At 49.1% G+C, this 17174-nt stretch overlaps 4 protein-coding genes across 4 annotated transcripts; 2 read left to right on the forward strand and 2 right to left on the reverse strand.

The window, feature by feature from the left end:
- The first annotated feature begins 810 nt into the window (after nt 1-810).
- Nucleotides 811-2074, forward strand: LOC122394021 (endocuticle structural glycoprotein SgAbd-3-like). Its single transcript, XM_043390555.1, has 3 exons — nt 811-989; nt 1121-1332; nt 1466-2074. Exons 1-3 carry the CDS (start codon nt 981-983, stop codon nt 1779-1781), a joined length of 537 nt encoding a protein of 178 aa, XP_043246490.1. The 5' UTR covers nt 811-980; the 3' UTR covers nt 1782-2074.
- Nucleotides 2075-3359: 1285 nt separating this feature from the next.
- LOC122394016 (venom serine carboxypeptidase-like) lies at nt 3360-5087 on the reverse strand. The gene has a single exon (XM_043390550.1). It carries the CDS (start codon nt 5037-5039, stop codon nt 3675-3677), a length of 1365 nt encoding a protein of 454 aa, XP_043246485.1. The 5' UTR covers nt 5040-5087; the 3' UTR covers nt 3360-3674.
- A 1414-nt stretch (nt 5088-6501) lies between these two features.
- Nucleotides 6502-7759, reverse strand: LOC122394020 (endocuticle structural glycoprotein SgAbd-2-like). Its single transcript, XM_043390553.1, has 3 exons — nt 7643-7759; nt 7283-7509; nt 6502-6967 (listed from the first exon to the last, which is right to left on the reverse strand). Exons 1-3 carry the CDS (start codon nt 7649-7651, stop codon nt 6592-6594), a joined length of 612 nt encoding a protein of 203 aa, XP_043246488.1. The 5' UTR covers nt 7652-7759; the 3' UTR covers nt 6502-6591.
- A 6120-nt stretch (nt 7760-13879) lies between these two features.
- Nucleotides 13880-14964, forward strand: LOC122394019 (adhesive plaque matrix protein-like). Its single transcript, XM_043390552.1, has 3 exons — nt 13880-13923; nt 14044-14309; nt 14493-14964. The coding sequence occupies exons 1-3, from the start codon at nt 13915-13917 to the stop codon at nt 14857-14859; spliced, it is 642 nt and encodes a 213-aa protein (XP_043246487.1). The 5' UTR covers nt 13880-13914; the 3' UTR covers nt 14860-14964.
- Nucleotides 14965-17174: the final 2210 nt, after the last annotated feature.

Below are 17174 nucleotides of genomic sequence, written 5' to 3' on the forward strand. Positions count from 1 at the left end.
CATGTTTCTATCTTGTTATTGTAAAAAAGCTGTTAGAGAAGTTCATGACCTGACGTGACCCCAGGGGCATACAAGTGGTTTGGAATTTGGGTGCAATTTTACAATTCATTGTGGACATTGTGTCATCTTTACCTAAAGCCCGATGTTTGAGTGTTCCCGTTGATAAGAAGGGCATTTCAATTTTCTCCCATTGGCTTATACCTATAGGTAAATGGGAATGTCGTAAAATTGACTTGACCTTGGGTCACCGATATTAAAATTTTGAAATAGGTACCCAACTTGTTGGTAGGCACTGATTCCTCCTTGCAATAGTACCGAGTTTCAAACTTCTAGGATGTAAATTGTAGGAATGATGATTGATGAATCACAAAGTTGTTTTTTAGAAGGATGACCTGATGTGGTCACCTGACCTTGTGTGACCTGGGGTAAGAATTTCACACGAAATGCGAAATGTATCATACATATGCTATACAAAGTTAATCGGCGCTTAGCGCCGCGGTTCTCTACACACGCAAAGAAACTGGCTGGTTGGCCAAAAACGCCCCCCCCCTTAGCCGAGCTAAGATTAATAGTGAGGATGACTTATTTCTTTGTACGGGCTTTTTAGGAGCATATAACGTATGACATACATCAGTTAGTGACCGGTGCTTTTTTCAGAAATAGTATTTGGCAAGCGCTGATCGGACTTAGTATCAAGGTTAGGTCCATTGTGATCCACCGTTGTGCAGTGACCGGCCGGACCGGTCAGTGGCCGGAGGACGGGGAGGGGTCGGGAGGGCGGGGAGTGGCCGGGAGGACGGGGCGGCTCGGTATTGCGGCAGACGCCTGGGCGGTCCTACCGGCCGGGGAGCTCCCTGGTGACGGGTGTGGTCAGCAGAGCACTGACCAGACCGGGGGCGCCATTGTCAAAGACCCGACTATATAATGGACGAGCAAACTGATCCAGGTATCAGTTCGACACTGCATCCCGTCACACCAACATGAAGGCCGTAAGTAGCTATGGTGGATTTAATTAATTCATGCAATTACTGAGAATGCTAGAATTCAAGTGAAACACTTACCTTTACGAACTTAGTACCTACAACACAGTCTTTATTGTGACTACCGTCTCTGTTTTCAGTTCATCGTCGCTGCTCTGGCCCTGGTGGCTGCTGCCGATCGGCCCCAGCCTTCCTACAGGCCACGACCTGCCTACTCTGCCCCGACCTACGCTACCCCGACATACACCGCCCAGCCCAGCTACAAGCCCATCGCTATCCTTGAGGAGGAGAACATCCACCCCGGAGATGGCTCCTACAACTTCCACTTCAGCACCGAGAACGGCATCTACCGGTGAGAAATGATAGATCTCGAAATTTGGGTCAGAATAAATTCGAAAATATGCTCTTATCAATCAATGAGCGAATAAATTGTCAGCCACTAAGATGAAAAAGCTATGTAATTGACACAATGAAACCATTCTCAGGTCTGAGAGCGGTGTTCCTCTGCCCGGCTACGGCAAGAACGCCTACGGACAGCCGGAGGGCAGCTACCGCCAGGAGGGCTCCTGGAGCTACACCGACGGATACGGCAACCCCATCAAGGTGACATTTGTCGCCGACGACAACGGCTACCAGCCGTCCAGCGACATCCTGCCGACGCCGGTGCCCACCCAGTATCCGACCCCTGCTGTTGGTCCCACCTACGTCGAGCCCCAGCCTGCCTACGTCGAGCCCCAGCCCGCCTACGTCGAGCCCCAGTCCTCCTATGGCAAGCCCGCCTACCAGCCCGCCTACAACTAAATGATTTTTAAGTTGTTTAGGTAATGAGAATACAAAGCAGCGTATTTTCCAGGGTGCTGCATATTTAATACCCACAAATATGTATACACTGCACATACATAGCGTAAATATGCAGCCTTATTTGTTCCATAGTTTTATTTGATAAATAAATAGTGCTTGATGTCGGTATCTGTCATCTTTCTATTTGTTCGTCAATCACTATGTAATTATTCACTTCACCATTGTCGCCACTCACCGCCGTTCCTCGTGTGCTGAGTTAGACCGAGAAGTAACAAATAAAAGACAAATGAGGAACGAAGCATCTGTTTCGATACGGGTATCAGCGACACTTCACTTGAGATAACGGTCGCAGCGACCGGTAGTTCGGTAGCGGTCTGGATGCCCCGAGCTGTCGGACGTGTCAGACCTACGGCTGTCAGCTGTCAGAGCGACCCAGCTGTCAGATTGGGGCTGTACGAGTATGCACCTTGACGAACTCGGGCTTTGACGAGCGTGAGGATATTTACTGCATCCAAACTACTGGGCGTTGTTATCCTAATCTTGAGGCCAAAAATACATAACATTGTGAAATATTTCCTGCGCTCCAAAGTGGTTTAAAGTTTAAAGAAAACCCTCATGGAAGATAACAGTGGACTGAGCGAGGCATTTTGGGGTACCGTGACTCTGAGGCCTTAACCCTCGCAGGCAAAGGGGGTGGGGGCTAATGCAACACCCTTCTAAGTTTTTTTTCGCAAATAACTCAAGCAAAAAGCGGCTAATTGCGACGAAACGATCAGTACCCTCGCGATTATCAATTTTACACCTACCGTGAAAATTGCATGATCCTGACCCAAATGACCTTTGCTTTGTGACCCACTTTTTTAGACCATATGGCTGGAACTGCGATTCGGCGTATGTCGGCTCGCATAAGCCACGCGTTTGCAGTCTTTTTGTGGGTCCAAGCGTTCAAACATGTGATATGGTGAATAAATGAAATGAAATGAAATGAAATATGATGTTCCTCCCATGCATTAGGGTGGATGTCAAGGTCACCTGAAGGTTAAGGCAGGTCATTGACCTTTGATGACCTCGGTTCACTTTTTCCAGTTTTACATGTTTCTAGGCTAGTTTTTGGAGCTGAATTCTAATTATAGACTTGATGCCTTCGTAATATGCTACGAAGCTGTCAGAGGCGGTTGACACGTGCTACGGATACCCGTCACAACCCCTACTGGTTGACCTGACCTGACCTGACCCGACCTGACGTAAATGCATAAATACAATATCTGTGATCAAAGCTAGCATGATATTCGTGATCAGCACCCCCCCCCCCCCCCGAAAAAAACTAGTAGCCACACTTTACGACTTTCTAACAGGTCCCGATTTTCCCGACTTTTGGGTCATTGACCTGACCTGGAAGGTCAACCGATGATCTAGGACATTGAAATGGGATATCATCGGCTTCCTCTCGTCACGGGCAACACGCTCGTTCTTTCCGCGAAGCTCTAGCTCGATCAGGGGCCAAACGCGAAGGGGGTCTTACCAACCCTCCCCCTCTTGTTCCGTCGAAGGACGCAAAATGGCCTGTGCCGGCGAGGGTTAAAACTCAAATGTTGTATTGAGCAGAGACCATGCAGTTTAACCGACAGAAAATCGCTGCGGCAACCTACTTTTATGCCTTAAAGTCGAGCACGAGTTTCACTGTCACGCGGGAAAAAAACATTAGACAACGTAACCAATGTTTTACATATTTGGTTATTTTTGCGTGGTTCGTAAAACATGTGAGCGGCTTGTTGACATAATCCTAACTGTTGACCTACTGTTGGTGGCCTAATTGTTGATTGTTGACATATGAGCGGCTGTATATCCCTTGAATAAACATAACCTTTGGATTAATGGCCTGACATAGAGCTCTCAGTTGGTGCCAGTAAACTTGGTGATGAGCGCGTAGCCGACCTCCGGCTGGTCGGTGGGCACCATATGGCCACTGTTGCGAACGAACGCCTCGATCAGGTTGTCCACCTGGCGCACGTAGCCGGCGATCTCGCCCTGCTCGCGCCAGATGACACGCTCGGCGTCCCGGTACCGCTCAGCGCCGTGCCACTCCATCGAGGCCAGCCACTGCTCGGTCAGCGGGTAAGCGACGACCACGTCCAGCTGGCCGCTGTAGATGAGCACTCGATAGCCGGCGTCCAGGATGGTGGCCACCAGCGGCTTGGTAGTGTTCATCATGTCACCGACCAGGTAGTCGGAGACGATGTCGCCGGCCTCGTTGTACGGCAGCTCGCCCACGTGGATGGAGGCGCGCGTGGACGGCAGGCGCAGGAAGTCGTTGTACGGACTGGCGTCTACGTCGTGCGGGTCGACCGGCTGCAGGTAGTTAAAGTGGTTGGTGAAGCCCGTGCAGTTCTCGAAATAGGTCGGGTACGGGTACTTGGTGCCGAGGAGGGCCGAGTCCCACAGACGGAAGGCTGACTCCAGATCACCTTGGTTGATTAGGTCGACGGCGTCCATGGCCGACGCGTGGAACTGTTCTCTTTGTTCGGCGTCGATCAGCCCAACGTTGTACAGAAACTCGCCGTAGTCAACCTGGTTACTGGGATCAACAAACCCATCTCCGACCGCCATACCTTTAAGGTTTATCTTCAGCTCAGCTGTGGGATTCTCCATGTGTATCTTGTGCGTGATGGCCGGCACGTATTTCCCGCCGTACGATTCTCCGGTCACGTAAAAGTCGTTACCCTGGAACATCTCAAAAGCGGTGAAGAACTGCGTCAGCGCCGAGTAAAGGTCGCGGGCCACATCTTCCTGGTTCCTGGCGTAGCCTGCTTCGTCGTTAGTGAAGCTGAAGCCGGTGCCGGTCGGGTTGTCGATGTACAGCACGTTGTGCGTGTTGGTCCAGCTGAGGTTCCGAGGCACCAGATTCAGGTCAGCGTCGGCATCGAACGGGCCGTTCTCAATGAACAGTCCGTAGAGGCTAGAAGCGCCCGGGCCACCCTGTAGCCAGAGGAGGATGGGAGCCTCGCGCGGAGACGCCTGCTGACACTCGAAGAACCAGAAGAAGAGGTTCGAGTTGCGCTCCTTGTCGACGGTGATGAAGCCCGAGTGACTGGTGACGTCGGCGCCGGCTCCGGGAAGGCCGAGCACCCTGCTCTGTTCGCGGGCCTGCTGCAGCTCCCCGGCCTCGATCAGCGGGGTCAGGAACAGCGGCTCGCCCGGCTCGGCGCTGACCGCGGACCCGAATACCAGCACCAGCAGCGGCACCGCGGCTGAGAGCATGGCTGACAATGTGGCTGCGACGGGGATCGAGGCGACAGTGGCGGCCACCGCGACGGATGCATATAAGGCTCAGCACACAGGAAACCGCCTGCCTGGGAGCTGAGCACCTGGCCGCCAGTCGGCCGCTCCCACCGAGGCTCTCTTTATCAGACTGATAAAAAATGCCCCTGTCAGCGTTACCAGCTTGGACTTTGGCCGCCCTGACATTACTTAACAATGCGTTCTTTACTTCTTTACTTCAATGCGTAAGTTCTAATACTGGGACCAAGAGGAACCAATTAGCAATTTCGACAATGTTGTCTATACGGGGACAACTGATCATAGATACGGGAACCGTGGGGGCGGGGCGGGGGGAGAAGTGCCCTAAAACCGTTGAGAAAACTAGATTTGGGGATACCCTAGGTTGATCTCTATTATGGTTTGCCCCCCCCCCCCGCCCCTAGTCTGAAAGTAGTTCCCGCGCCCCTGCAACTGACTGCTTCTCAATCAAGATTTTGATGGTAAATAGGGACAACCTCCAAGATGCAACTGCTGGTAACATGCTATTGGTCGACAATTTTGATGAAAGCTTCCTTCCCTGGACACAACTTGCAATCAATATAGCCCCATTTGATTCTTCGTGAAAAACCGCGTGCGTCAGATGAACAGCTTTTGGGTCTCAACAATAAACTAAAATTTGACCTTTCTTGACCTGGCCTCGACCCGAACTTCATCCAAATATGGTGTTAATCAATAATTGAGCATGGCTATTGACTTCTATGAACAAAATGATTCAATAAATATGTGTCGCCATATCCTATTCTTCGAGTATAGTATGTTTTTCGTGACCTGGCCTGACATTGACCTTTGCATGACATTTTTATGTCATGCACCCTTTCTTGGTAGCCTGAGAATGCGTTTTGGGTGATCAATCTTAGTCTATTTTTCGCCAACTGGGCTCCGAAGTGAGAAGTGTAGGAATTTGTGGTTTATCGCTGACCTGACCTTAGCCTGACAGGTGACCTACTTAGGCAAAAAATACGCCCAAAGGTGGGTTTTGAGTGCTTTCGAGATTCGGTTTTCACGTCTTTCTACAACCATCGGTTCGGAAGTAAGATAGGGGGCAGAATCTGCCCTCCCCCCTAGCGCGGTGGGGCGTGCATGGCTGAATAGCCCAGCGAGGCAGGGTTAAGCGATAAGTTACTTTCTTTTTCTTAACACGTGCATAAAAGGCGACATAATACGACGAATTTCGGTGCAACGTAACACAAGACGACAGCGCATCGTCGCGGGATTCATCATTACCAGTTACGTTACGGCAGGGACGTGTTCAACTACTCATTTGGACGTGTTCAAATACAGTCGCCATTCCCCGTCAGCTGAAAACCGAACTACCTGCTTCTCAGTGGTGACTCGACTGATGACGCAACACAATAAAGCGAAGGAGGCTCAGCTGTGCATGTCAAGCAATACAAGATAGGTCTCAATTCAGTGATATATTGCAAGACATATTCATAATCAACAGCCACACGCAATAAACTTTAAACATCTCTGGCCATTCACGTTTAGGAACTTAGTTGTAGGCGGGCTGGGGTTCCACGTAGGCGGGCTGGTATGCGGGCTGGGACTCGACGTAGGCGGGTTGGGGCTCGACGTAGGCAGGCTGTGGCTCGACGTAGGCAGGCTGGTAGGAGGGCTGGGGCTCGACGTAGGCCGGCTGGGGCTCGACGTAGGCGGCACTAACAGCGGGGGTCGGGTACTGGGTGGGCACCGGCGTCGGCAGGATGTCGCTGGACGGCTGGTAGCCGTTCTTGTCGGCGACAAATGTCACCTTAATGGGGTTGCCGTATCCGTCGGAGTAGCTCCAGGTGCCCTCCTGGCGGTAGCTGCCCTCCGGCTGTCCGTAGGCGTTCTTGCCGTAGCCGGGCAGAGGCACGCCGCTCTCAGACCTGAAGATAAGTTCAAACAATGATAAATTATAGGTACCTACCTGAGTTTAAACTGGTCAAGGTTATGACGTAAATTTATGAATGTGATATTATTTCACGAAATTTAAGATTTAAGTGATAGGCCTAAAATTGATGATGGTTGTTGATCGCCCAGTGCATAATTTATAATAATGTAATGTAAGATGGAAACCGACATTGCGAAGAGACGGGAAACAGCTTTTGCATAAACCAAATACTACGCCATTTTTTATTATCTTGCTGCTGTATAATATTTGTTGAAGTGGAATCCGTGATAGTTAATTAGTCATTTCTTACCTGTAGATGCCGTTCTCGGTGCTGAAGTGGAAGTTGTAGGAGCCATCTCCAGGGTGGACGTTCTTCTCCTCAAGGATAGCGATCGGCTTGTAGCTGGGCTGGTCGGTGTATGTCGGGGCAGAGTAGGTGGGGGCAGAGTAGGTCGGGGCAGAGTAGGCAGGTCGGGGCCTGTAGGAAGACTGGGGCCGGTCGGCAGCAGCCACCAGGGCCAGAGCAGCGACGATGAACTGAAAAAACAGAGACGGTAGTCACAATAAAGACGGTGTTGTAGGTACTAAGTTCGTAAAGGTAAGTCTTTCACTTGAATTCTAGCATTCTCAGTAATTGCACGAATTAATTAAATCTACCATAGCTACTTACGGCCTTCATGTTGGTGTGACTGGATGCAGTGTCGAACTGATACCTGGGTCGGTTTGCTCGTCCATTATATAGTCGGGTCTTTGACAATGGCGCCCCCGGGCTGGTCAGTGCTCTGCTGACCACACCCGTCACCAGGGAGCTCCCCGGCCGGTAGGACAGCCCAGACGTCTGCCGCAATACCGAGCCGCCCCGCCCTCCCGGCCCCTCCCCTTCCTACGGCCACTGCTGACCGGTCCAGCCGGTCACTGCACATCAATGGATCACGATGTCTAACCTTGATTTCAGGCTGATGACACGCCTCGAAGAAGAATAGGATCTTGTGTAACAATTTGTCGATTGAATGGAATAGTTGAAGAAACTGAAAGGAAAAGATACTATTGTTCCCGATTCCCGAATCGATGGTAGTTTGCGCTTACATATGTACAGTTAACAGTAGAATCCGCTTAATAGATTCTCGGGTAATAAAATCCAGCCGCTTATTGTGGCAGCTTGAGCTGTTCACGGATTTTCGCCATCGATACCCATTGTAAATAAATCCGCTTGATAAGTACACGCACTCCGCTTAATAAAGCCACTTGAGAGTTTTTAAGTCCGCAGTGACGTCTCCTCACTCGAACTGTTGCATCCAACCCGCGCCCAAAGAATCAGTCTGGAGCAGCGGTCTGCAGCAGTTGGAGTTCTAAAAACAGAAGATCATGGCTATAAAGAGCGCAATCAACATACACCTCAAATAAATGTCCCCGGCAAAGCAGGCACGCTTGGCTGTTCCGCGTTGGCATGGCAGGCATGACCAGGAGTGATCGTGGATGGATAGTGACAGCATGCAGTGTGCGCTGGTCCCTTTCGGTGACATTTCTACGTTCGCAGGTTTGGGGGATGTCCAACCCTGAAGCACACGCCTTTATAAATTAGGCTGCATTTCAAAAGCCGAATTATTAGGGGTCCGGACCCCCGCGACACCACCGATGTTGGAGCCCTTGGTCACGTTCATTGGAATAAGTAAGGCAATCAGGAATGCTAGCCTCTTCGCTTGTATCGCAGGGGAACGGAATGTGCAGCTGCACTACATGTTTTTAATGAAAATATCTGACTCCGGTTAATAAAGCCATCGCTTAATAAATCCAAAACACCTTGTCACCAAGGTGTAAGCGGATTCCACTGTACCTACACTTTGGTAAGAGAAATTCCCGCTGTGATGTGCGAGGAGAATGCCTGCTCAGTGTGCTCACTGATCAGTGCTTACCCACTGCACAGTAGTTTGTAAACTTGAAAACGATAGATAATGTTTCGCTGACATTTTATCTAGACAGCAAAATGTATGTACATATACATACATTTTGTTGTCTCACAAAGCAGCCTAAGCACCAGTTTCGCATTTTATTAGCGTTTAACTTAGCGCTATTTGTGCTTGGCAAGTCGATGTGGTGTGACAGGGGCGCCGTACCTACCTAAAAGGCTCCAACCGTTTATGGCTGATTGACGTCGACTGTTCATAAGAACAGGATATCCCAAAAGTTTTCAGCATCACAAACCCTCGGTCATCAACTCTTTTTGTTGAAATTCTTTAACATCCGACACAGTAGCGGCGGAACACCTCCAATTAAGGGGGGGGGGGCACTGCCGACTTTTGGTCCCATTCTTTCCATGCAACGCCCATAGGGCTAATGTTAAAATGCCAAAATCAAAGGGGGCAGGGTGCCCCGGTGCCCTCCCCGTTCCGCCGCCTATGATCCGACATTATCACTGCGAAGCCCATGGCGTATCTCAGGATCCGTAAATAACACGATTTCTAAGAAACCGCACAGCTTGCTCTGTTCATCTGTTATACGACCCTCCCCTCCAATCTCCATGCCCTTTTCAGACGTCGCTTTAGCCGGCCCAGGCTGGTAGTTAGCTCCTGCTGGTTAAGGGTTTCCTCTACCACCGACAAGATATTTTCATTTGGTTTCGGTCGGACAAGCTACCGGGCCTTTCGTCTCTGTGTCAGATTCCTGAAACGTATTTCAAGCGCACTTTTTATTACTTCGTTTTGTGTTGTACCCTGGTGCTCCACCTTACGTGAAAATTGCCCTGACATCAAATAGTACAAGAGTACCTACAAGAGTTGTGCATAAGGGTTGTCGTAACTCGTTCCGTGACGGCTTCTGTTGTGCTCAGCGCTCCACTTTTGCCATGAATGACCATCACATGATTTTTGGCGCGTAGTTCGCCGAGTTTACCGCCTGCTTTGGGGATACCATGCGAACCCCATTTCGCCCCTACCATAAACTTGACAGGCTGTTTGACAATTGCGATGCTTGGCGCTTGACATGCAAATTGCTCCGTTTAAATCGAACACGTTTAATCGGTCGATTTAAAGCGCTTATCTGGCAATATTCCTGTTTTCACATAATTCTAGTTGCTTTAGTCTTTTGTATGCCCGAAATAGCTTTACCAGCGTCGAGAGACGATGTATACCGACTCAAGATTCTTAAGTACCTGACTTACACATCGATTAATCTTGTCTCGTCATATTTAGTGCCAGTTTCTTCACGCATTAGGGTAAGATGCCTAATTAGCGACCCCCTTAATTTGAACCGTCATTGCTCACGCTCTGAGGGTGCCACTGTATTACTGGCTTGATCTTCGCAGAGATCGCTCATTTTTCTATTAAAATATAGTCATTTTCAGCCCCAATATTCACTAACGTATTTGTAGTGGGCATTTGGGCAAACCATTGAAAAAAAAAAACGCTTATAGGGAACTCTTCCCGATTAGCGACCGGGGAGGGTCGCTAATAAGTCTATGGGTTTCCCCATATTAAAAATGGCAAAAAATGCGACGCCTGAAAAGATGAAATATGATCTCAAAAAGGTAACCTATACGCAAAGCACTCAATCACTCGAACAGGAACGTTTATCCAACACCTTTACGTAAGTAAAAATTGATCACGTGATGCACCGAAGGCGAAAAGAAGGCGGAAACCCAAATTTTGCGGGCTATCTCGTATGATATTCGAGGTCCGCGCTGAATTCGGCACCCCTACAGTCGGTGACGACATTTGGCATCCCCTGCCACACATTGCAAGCTTCAGCAACACCTCATTTTCATTTCTCTCTTTTCCCCTTTCTTTCCCTTCTTGAGCTATTTGCGACCATGTCAGGCGCAAATAGGAAATATGAGTTGCGACACATTTTTAACCGCCACGCTGTGCACAGTTGAGCGATTCACTATTGGAAAACGGCAATCAATTGAAAAAGGAATGTCGATTCAGAATAAAAAAGGTGCATCATCCTAATGTGCATCGCTTTTCATCAGAGAGGGCCCAAACACACACGTTTTTGGATAAGAAACTCGTCATTTTTATTTAAACTCACCTGGAACGTCCCACCAGAAACATCGACGACCAGAAAATAATTTAATTTGATAACCAAAGTATGGCTGACCTTTTGACGATATTTTTACCCCGTTTTCTCCTGCCAGTTTTTCTGTAGGGAGGTAGGTCGCAAATCGGAAAGGGTCGCTAATTAGGCACCTTACCCTATCCTCTGTTACCTGCATCTTTAGCGAAGTTTCTGATTTAAGACAAATCAACTTTGCAGGACCGCCATTTCAAAATTAGGTATTGTTGGGATGGCCCAGCCAGCAATCCCACTCCGTTCCCGATCGGGATTTTCGGACTCAGCCCGAACCATCCCGATCGGGACCGGAGTGGGACGGGATTGGGAAATGAGACACTTTGTACGGGCTGGAACGGTCCGGATATCCCAACCTACCCCGCACGGCCGGTTGGGAGATCCCGCACGTATCCGCACCGCCTTATGACGTTTTAACAAGCGCTGAACTCCGATCCCGATCGGGGTTCCCCAAACCTCCCCGTACAACCGGTTCGGAAATCCCGCACGCATCCGGACCGCCTTATGGCATTTTAACAAGCGATGAACTCCGATCCCGATCGGGATGTCCCAACTCGGCCCGCACGGCCGGTTTGGGAATACCGCAGGCATCTGACATATTAACCGCAGTCTTATAACCGCAGATTGCTGTTATGCAGATGCGACCACTTTGCTTGCGCCACCGCAACCCCCTCGCCTTTTCATTATTCTCCAACTCAACCTTTATAATGCCTGCACGACAAAATGAATTACATTGGACACTGAAATATATTCACAAATTTACTGGTTGCACACAGGTCAAATTTTCACAAATTCACAGCCTGGCCAGCACATTCGTGGCGTCGGCCATCATCTTAGCGCCGCTGCAATGCGCTGGCACAGCGGACTCACTTCCGGTGTTCACAGTCATAGCAGGCCTGCGCCTTGTTCGTGTCGGCTCCTCTGCGGACAGTGTGTCCGTCTGCCGTCACGAGCTTCAGAGAGCCACCGCGAAACTAGACGGCTGGCATCTGGTCGGGCGGTTCACCACTGTGCGAAGAGAGCATCTGAAAATGACCAAGAGTTTATTAATCAAAGTCTGGGACACACTAAAAATCACTAAGAAATAACCCACATCTGACATTTCACATGGTATGCCTGGTAATTCAGGTTTCAAACCTACAATGCAACCATTAACGACACTTGGCAATGAGACCAAACATCTTCTGTCCATGATAACTGATCAAAAATGCGACAGCACGAGTGTAATTCACATGCCGTGCAACCACAACGAACATAACAATTTCTATTACCTATAACTTTCCCGCTCCCTACATCACGGATGAAGTGTGCACTATACTCACCCTGTTCTCAAAGACGGACTGATTTCCCTGCAACGACAACAGTTGAACCGACCGCTTGCTAGAGCCAGTTCAAGAGCAATATCCTGAGGCAGCAGCTCAAAGGAGGGATCGACACTTGACCAACGCGGCAGCTAGACTGGCCGCTGCGCTCAGAGGACGCGTCTGCCTGCACGCGGCCCATCTGATTGCTTTTCCAGGCTTTCTGGGCCACCGGATATGGTGCCCGAAGCGCCTTCTCAGATCGGTTGGGATTACAACGTAAATCACAAGCCTGTCTAAACATGGGATTCGATTGGGCTATCCATACCGCGTCCCAACCGATTAAGCATGCGGTCCGGAAATCCCGAGTCGCCCCTACCGCCGGCCATCGAGGTCCGGTATCGATTGGGACAACCCAAGCCTACCCAACCCGGTAGGGACAAGTCGGGACATCCGGAGCCTATCCCGACCGTCCCCAACCGCATCCTGGACGAATTGCTGGCTGGGGGATGACTTGACACGTTTCACTGAATAACTCCGAAAATTCGGACAAAAAAACTTTTAATAGGTACCTTTAAGCCATCTCAGACTTCCTTCGGTCTAAAAAGAAAACCCGCTCATGACAGAGCCCCATCCCGTTTTTCTGCAATATCTTCTAAACCGCTGGACAATGGACATAGCAATACAAAAAGTGCAGAACCTTCGGCGGCATCAATTTGACATCTTGTGTCCAAATGTAAATTTCGTAGCCACTACAGGTCGGCCGATGGTGACGTCAGAGTGACGTCATGTTAGGCCGATTTTGATGCAAAATACTGAACTACGGCAATCGCCCATAAGAGCCTAGTTTTTAAGATAGATAGATCCAATTTCTTTGCATGAAAGGACTTAATATTACGCAGAGCTATCAAATCATTATCTAGGATTTTTAAAATTTAGTAAATTTCGATAATTACCTATAACTACAAATTTAGAAAAGAAAAGATTCTTTCATTAAAGTTTTTGGCTTTTCGAAACAAAAACTGGATATATGTAAAAGAACACATACCGATGATCTACTCTATAGGACCTATCAGCGCGATATTTTCAAAAATAGCTACGGCTGGCTCTACAGAGACCAGGGCGCTCTGTAGAGCCCCCCCCACCCCCAGCCACTTGCGTTATGGAAAATACCCCAGTTATGTGCGATTTAAAAACTGACACATTAATTTGACAAATATACACCGGTAACCACGGTAGTTTATCTTCCAAGTTTCCAATGTCACTAAAAATGTTTTCGTCGAACCTGTCTATGCCAAAAGATCACGGTCTGCAGATCAGCTGCGATTCCCCGTCGCGGCTGGCCGGCTGGACCGGTTAGCAGTGGCCGCAGGAAGAGGAGGGGCCGGGAGGGCGGGGCGGGTCGGTATTGCGGCAGATGTCTGGGCGGTCCTAGCGGCAGGGGAGCTCCCTGGTGACGGGTGTGGTCAGCCGAGCACTTACCAGACCGGGGGCGACATTGTCAAAGACCCGACTGTATAATGGACGAGCAAACCGACCCAGGTATCAGTTCGACACTGCACCCAGTCACATCAACATGAAGGCCGTAAGTAGTTCTGGCGGAATAATTCATGCAATTACCAGAATATTAATGAAACGCACATATCGTTATGAACGGTATGTTTAACCAATATTTTTTGTTCTTACTACCATATCTGCCTTTCAGTTCATCGTCGCTGCTCTGGCCCTGGTGGCTGCTGCCGACCGGCCCCAGTCTTCCTACAGGCCACGTCCTGCCTACTCTGCCCCCACCTACTCTGCCCCCACCTACGCCCCTCCTGAACCCCCCACCTACTCTGCCCCGACCTACGCTGCCCCGACCTACACCGCCCAGCCCAGCTACAAGCCCATCGCTATCCTTGAGGAGAAGAACATCCACCCCGGAGATGGCTCCTACAACTTCCACTTCAGCACCGAGAACGGCATCTACAGGTGAGAGATGGTATCTAGTAAATGAAGTTAACAATGCATAAAGTGAGATTTACTCTAGGAGAAAATTAAGACCGAAAATACGCACAATGTGGGTACCAATCAGGAAGCTTAACCAAATTTCGGTGAACATAAAACGTTGGTTGGAGAAACGTTTATCATTGACACCATGAAACCAATGTCCAGGTCTGAGAGCGGCGTGCCTCTGCCCGGCTACGGCAAGAACGCCTACGGACAGCCGGAGGGCAGCTACCGCCAGGAGGGCTCCTGGAGCTACACCGACGGATACGGCAATCCCATCAAGGTGACCTTTGTCGCCGACAAGAACGGCTACCAGCCGTCCAGCGACATCCTGCCGACGCCGGTGCCCACCCAGTACCCGACCCCTGCTGTTGGTCCCGCCTACGTCGAGCCCCAGTCCGCCTACCAGCCCGCCTACATCGAGCCCCAGCCCGCCTACCAGCCTGCCTACGTCGAGCCCCAGGCCGCTTACGTCGAGCCCCAAGCCGCCTACGTCGAGCCCCAGGCGGCTTACCAGCCGGGTTACAACTGAACGTTTCCATGGATGTGTTAGCAATAAACCTGCAGTGATGTTTATACACTAGGCACCGTGTACAAGTTCATCCTTGTGATTTTTGTAATAAATTTGTATATTGTGTATGTGGCCTTTTTTGCTTGGCAGTGCAAATACTCAGTCTGGACTTAATTTGGTCGGCTTAAGTGGTTGGTAGGTTAGGGTAAATGTACATCTGATATAACTGATATAACGAACATAAAGGTAAATGTTCGTGAAATCCGCAGCTTCGTGATTTTCGATTATTTAAAATAACAAACGTTGACGACTGTGTCGACCATATCAGTTCCTGTTTAGCACCGACGGTCGATGAAATGCCAATCTGGTTAGAAGTTGGTTCTCGTTAAAACCCGGCAGTTGCTGGGGTATGTAATTCACCACCAACCACTTGCTATGGGGGGGGGGGGGTAAACGCCTCCAGTACATAACTCTACATACATAGAACCAATAGGCGCAGCGGAACGTGCGAGGCGGCAAACGGAAAAACGCGACGAGACGCTTCTGATGAGTACTTGAAAGTTGGAGCTACATCGTAGCTAGTCTCGTCATAAATTCTAGCAAGAGTGTGCGCAATCTTTCATACACGAATGTCAGATCCATGTAGGGGTCAGTCAACCATATGTCAGGGTCAAGGTCGGCCGTCGGGTCAACCATGGTAAGAACATATCCCCGAAAATCGAAGTTGGCATTCACAGCATATGACTCATGTTTTATGGGTACTTTTACATAGGTGTAGAATACGATAGTGACATTCAGATATATTCAGAGGAGATATTCAGAGTATTGACATTCAGAGTCAATACTCTGAATGTCAATACTCTGATACGTGTAACGTGTTTAGTCGAAAAGATCGATTTACGAAATACATTATACATGCATCATTGTCGTGAGGTATTCACGAGAAGTCGCCAAGTTTTAGTTCAGGTTTTCGGAAAATGTAGAAAGATAATAAAAAAATCGAAGATGCCAGTTTATTTTACCTTAATGGTTTTGGTACTCGAACGGCGTTGATCGCATGTTTGTACCTACGTCTCTTCTGTGATATTTTTTTTTTAAACCTCCGCCGGGCCGGGAGGTGTTTGAACACTCCCTGTGTTTTTTCGCAGATATCTCAAAAACGGCGGCGCTCCGCGCCGCCGTTTTTAGCACACCTGTTTGTGCATCTTTTCCGCACATGTTGTGAAAATTTCAGACCCAGGTCACCTTAGGTCAGGTCACCAGGTCACGCCAAGTGACCTCACCTCAGAAAAAAATAAGAATGCTCGTCATAGCTACATCGATTGATCGATTGCCTTGAAACTTTCAGCGATTGATTAGAGCAACACTATCTATAGAATATATATCACGAAATTTCGATATCGGTGACCTAAGGTCAGGTCAATTTTGCGGCCTCTCCATTATAAGTCAATGGGAGAAAATTAAAAAGCGTCTGTTTTACACGAACGCTATTCTAGACACTCTCAAACATCGAGATGTAGGTAAAATTGACACACTGAACCGGAAAATGGCAACTGTGACCTCTCGTTATGTCCCCGAGGTCATCTCAGGTCACGAACAGAATCTAACAGTTTTTCGCTAATAACTTCTGATAGAGACGTGCTAGAGCGCTGAAAACGCCTTAGATGTGTTCGGCTCGACGTTTCGGATCGACTGATATGTAACATGACCTTTTCCGGTCAGGTCATGACCTTGACCTGAGGTCAAATTTTCAAGTTGACCTTAAAGGTCAAAATATAGTTCATTCGACGCGTCTTGACGAGAGGAACACGATGGTGGCAAAAGTAATGTCATGGCTCTTTTGAGTCAAAAGTTATTGCCGAAAAAAACGTTTTTCGTAAAAACGGCTATTTTTGGAGTTTTTGCCCTCTGGAGGCTAAATCGTTGACCTGAGGTCAAATCTGAGAACATTACTCAGAAAGTTCTGTAAAAGGGCTATTGAATGCTCTTTTCTCTGGCGCTGTAGCTCTATTGGTTCCCGGATAGTCGCTGGCAGTTTCCAAAATGTTGAAATAGTCAACATTTTACCTTTGGTGACCCCTGGTGACCTGACCTTTGACCTGACCCAAAAAATGACCGAGTGTTGTCGTCCTTATTTTGGACGTTCTTTCGATTGCCGCTTACCGCGTGTTGCTACGTGGCCCAGGAGCCGAGTTAGAAGGGGGGGGGGGTGTTCAGACACCCCCCACCCCCCACCGCCCCGGCGCGGAATCTCAGAGTACCGGCCCGGCGCGGGTTAACATAAGTAGGCCTATGCTATTTTTGGTTGAAAACTCCGAAATCATGACGTCACTGGA

The sequence above is a fragment of the Amphibalanus amphitrite genome, unplaced genomic scaffold, assembly GCF_019059575.1.
Source record: "Amphibalanus amphitrite isolate SeventyFive unplaced genomic scaffold, NRLGWU_Aamphi_draft 000568F_arrow, whole genome shotgun sequence".
NCBI classification, from domain to species: Eukaryota; Metazoa; Arthropoda; class Thecostraca; order Balanomorpha; family Balanidae; genus Amphibalanus; species Amphibalanus amphitrite.

What these genes read in the sequence shown, in the direction of transcription:
- LOC122394021 (XM_043390555.1), top strand. An exon ending in ACCGAGAACGGCATCTACCG is followed by an intron (nt 1,333 to 1,465) that starts GTGAGAAATGAT and finishes AACCATTCTCAG; the next exon opens with GTCTGAGAGCGGTGTTCCTC.
- LOC122394016 (XM_043390550.1), bottom strand. Translation starts at nt 5,039, where the DNA reads ATGCTCTCAGCCGCGGTGCCGCTGCTGGTGCTGGTATTCGGGTCCGCG.
- LOC122394020 (XM_043390553.1), bottom strand. An exon ending in ACCGAGAACGGCATCTACAG is followed by an intron (nt 6,968 to 7,282) that starts GTAAGAAATGAC and finishes ACTTATCTTCAG; the next exon opens with GTCTGAGAGCGGCGTGCCTC.
- LOC122394019 (XM_043390552.1), top strand. An exon ending in ACCGAGAACGGCATCTACAG is followed by an intron (nt 14,310 to 14,492) that starts GTGAGAGATGGT and finishes ACCAATGTCCAG; the next exon opens with GTCTGAGAGCGGCGTGCCTC.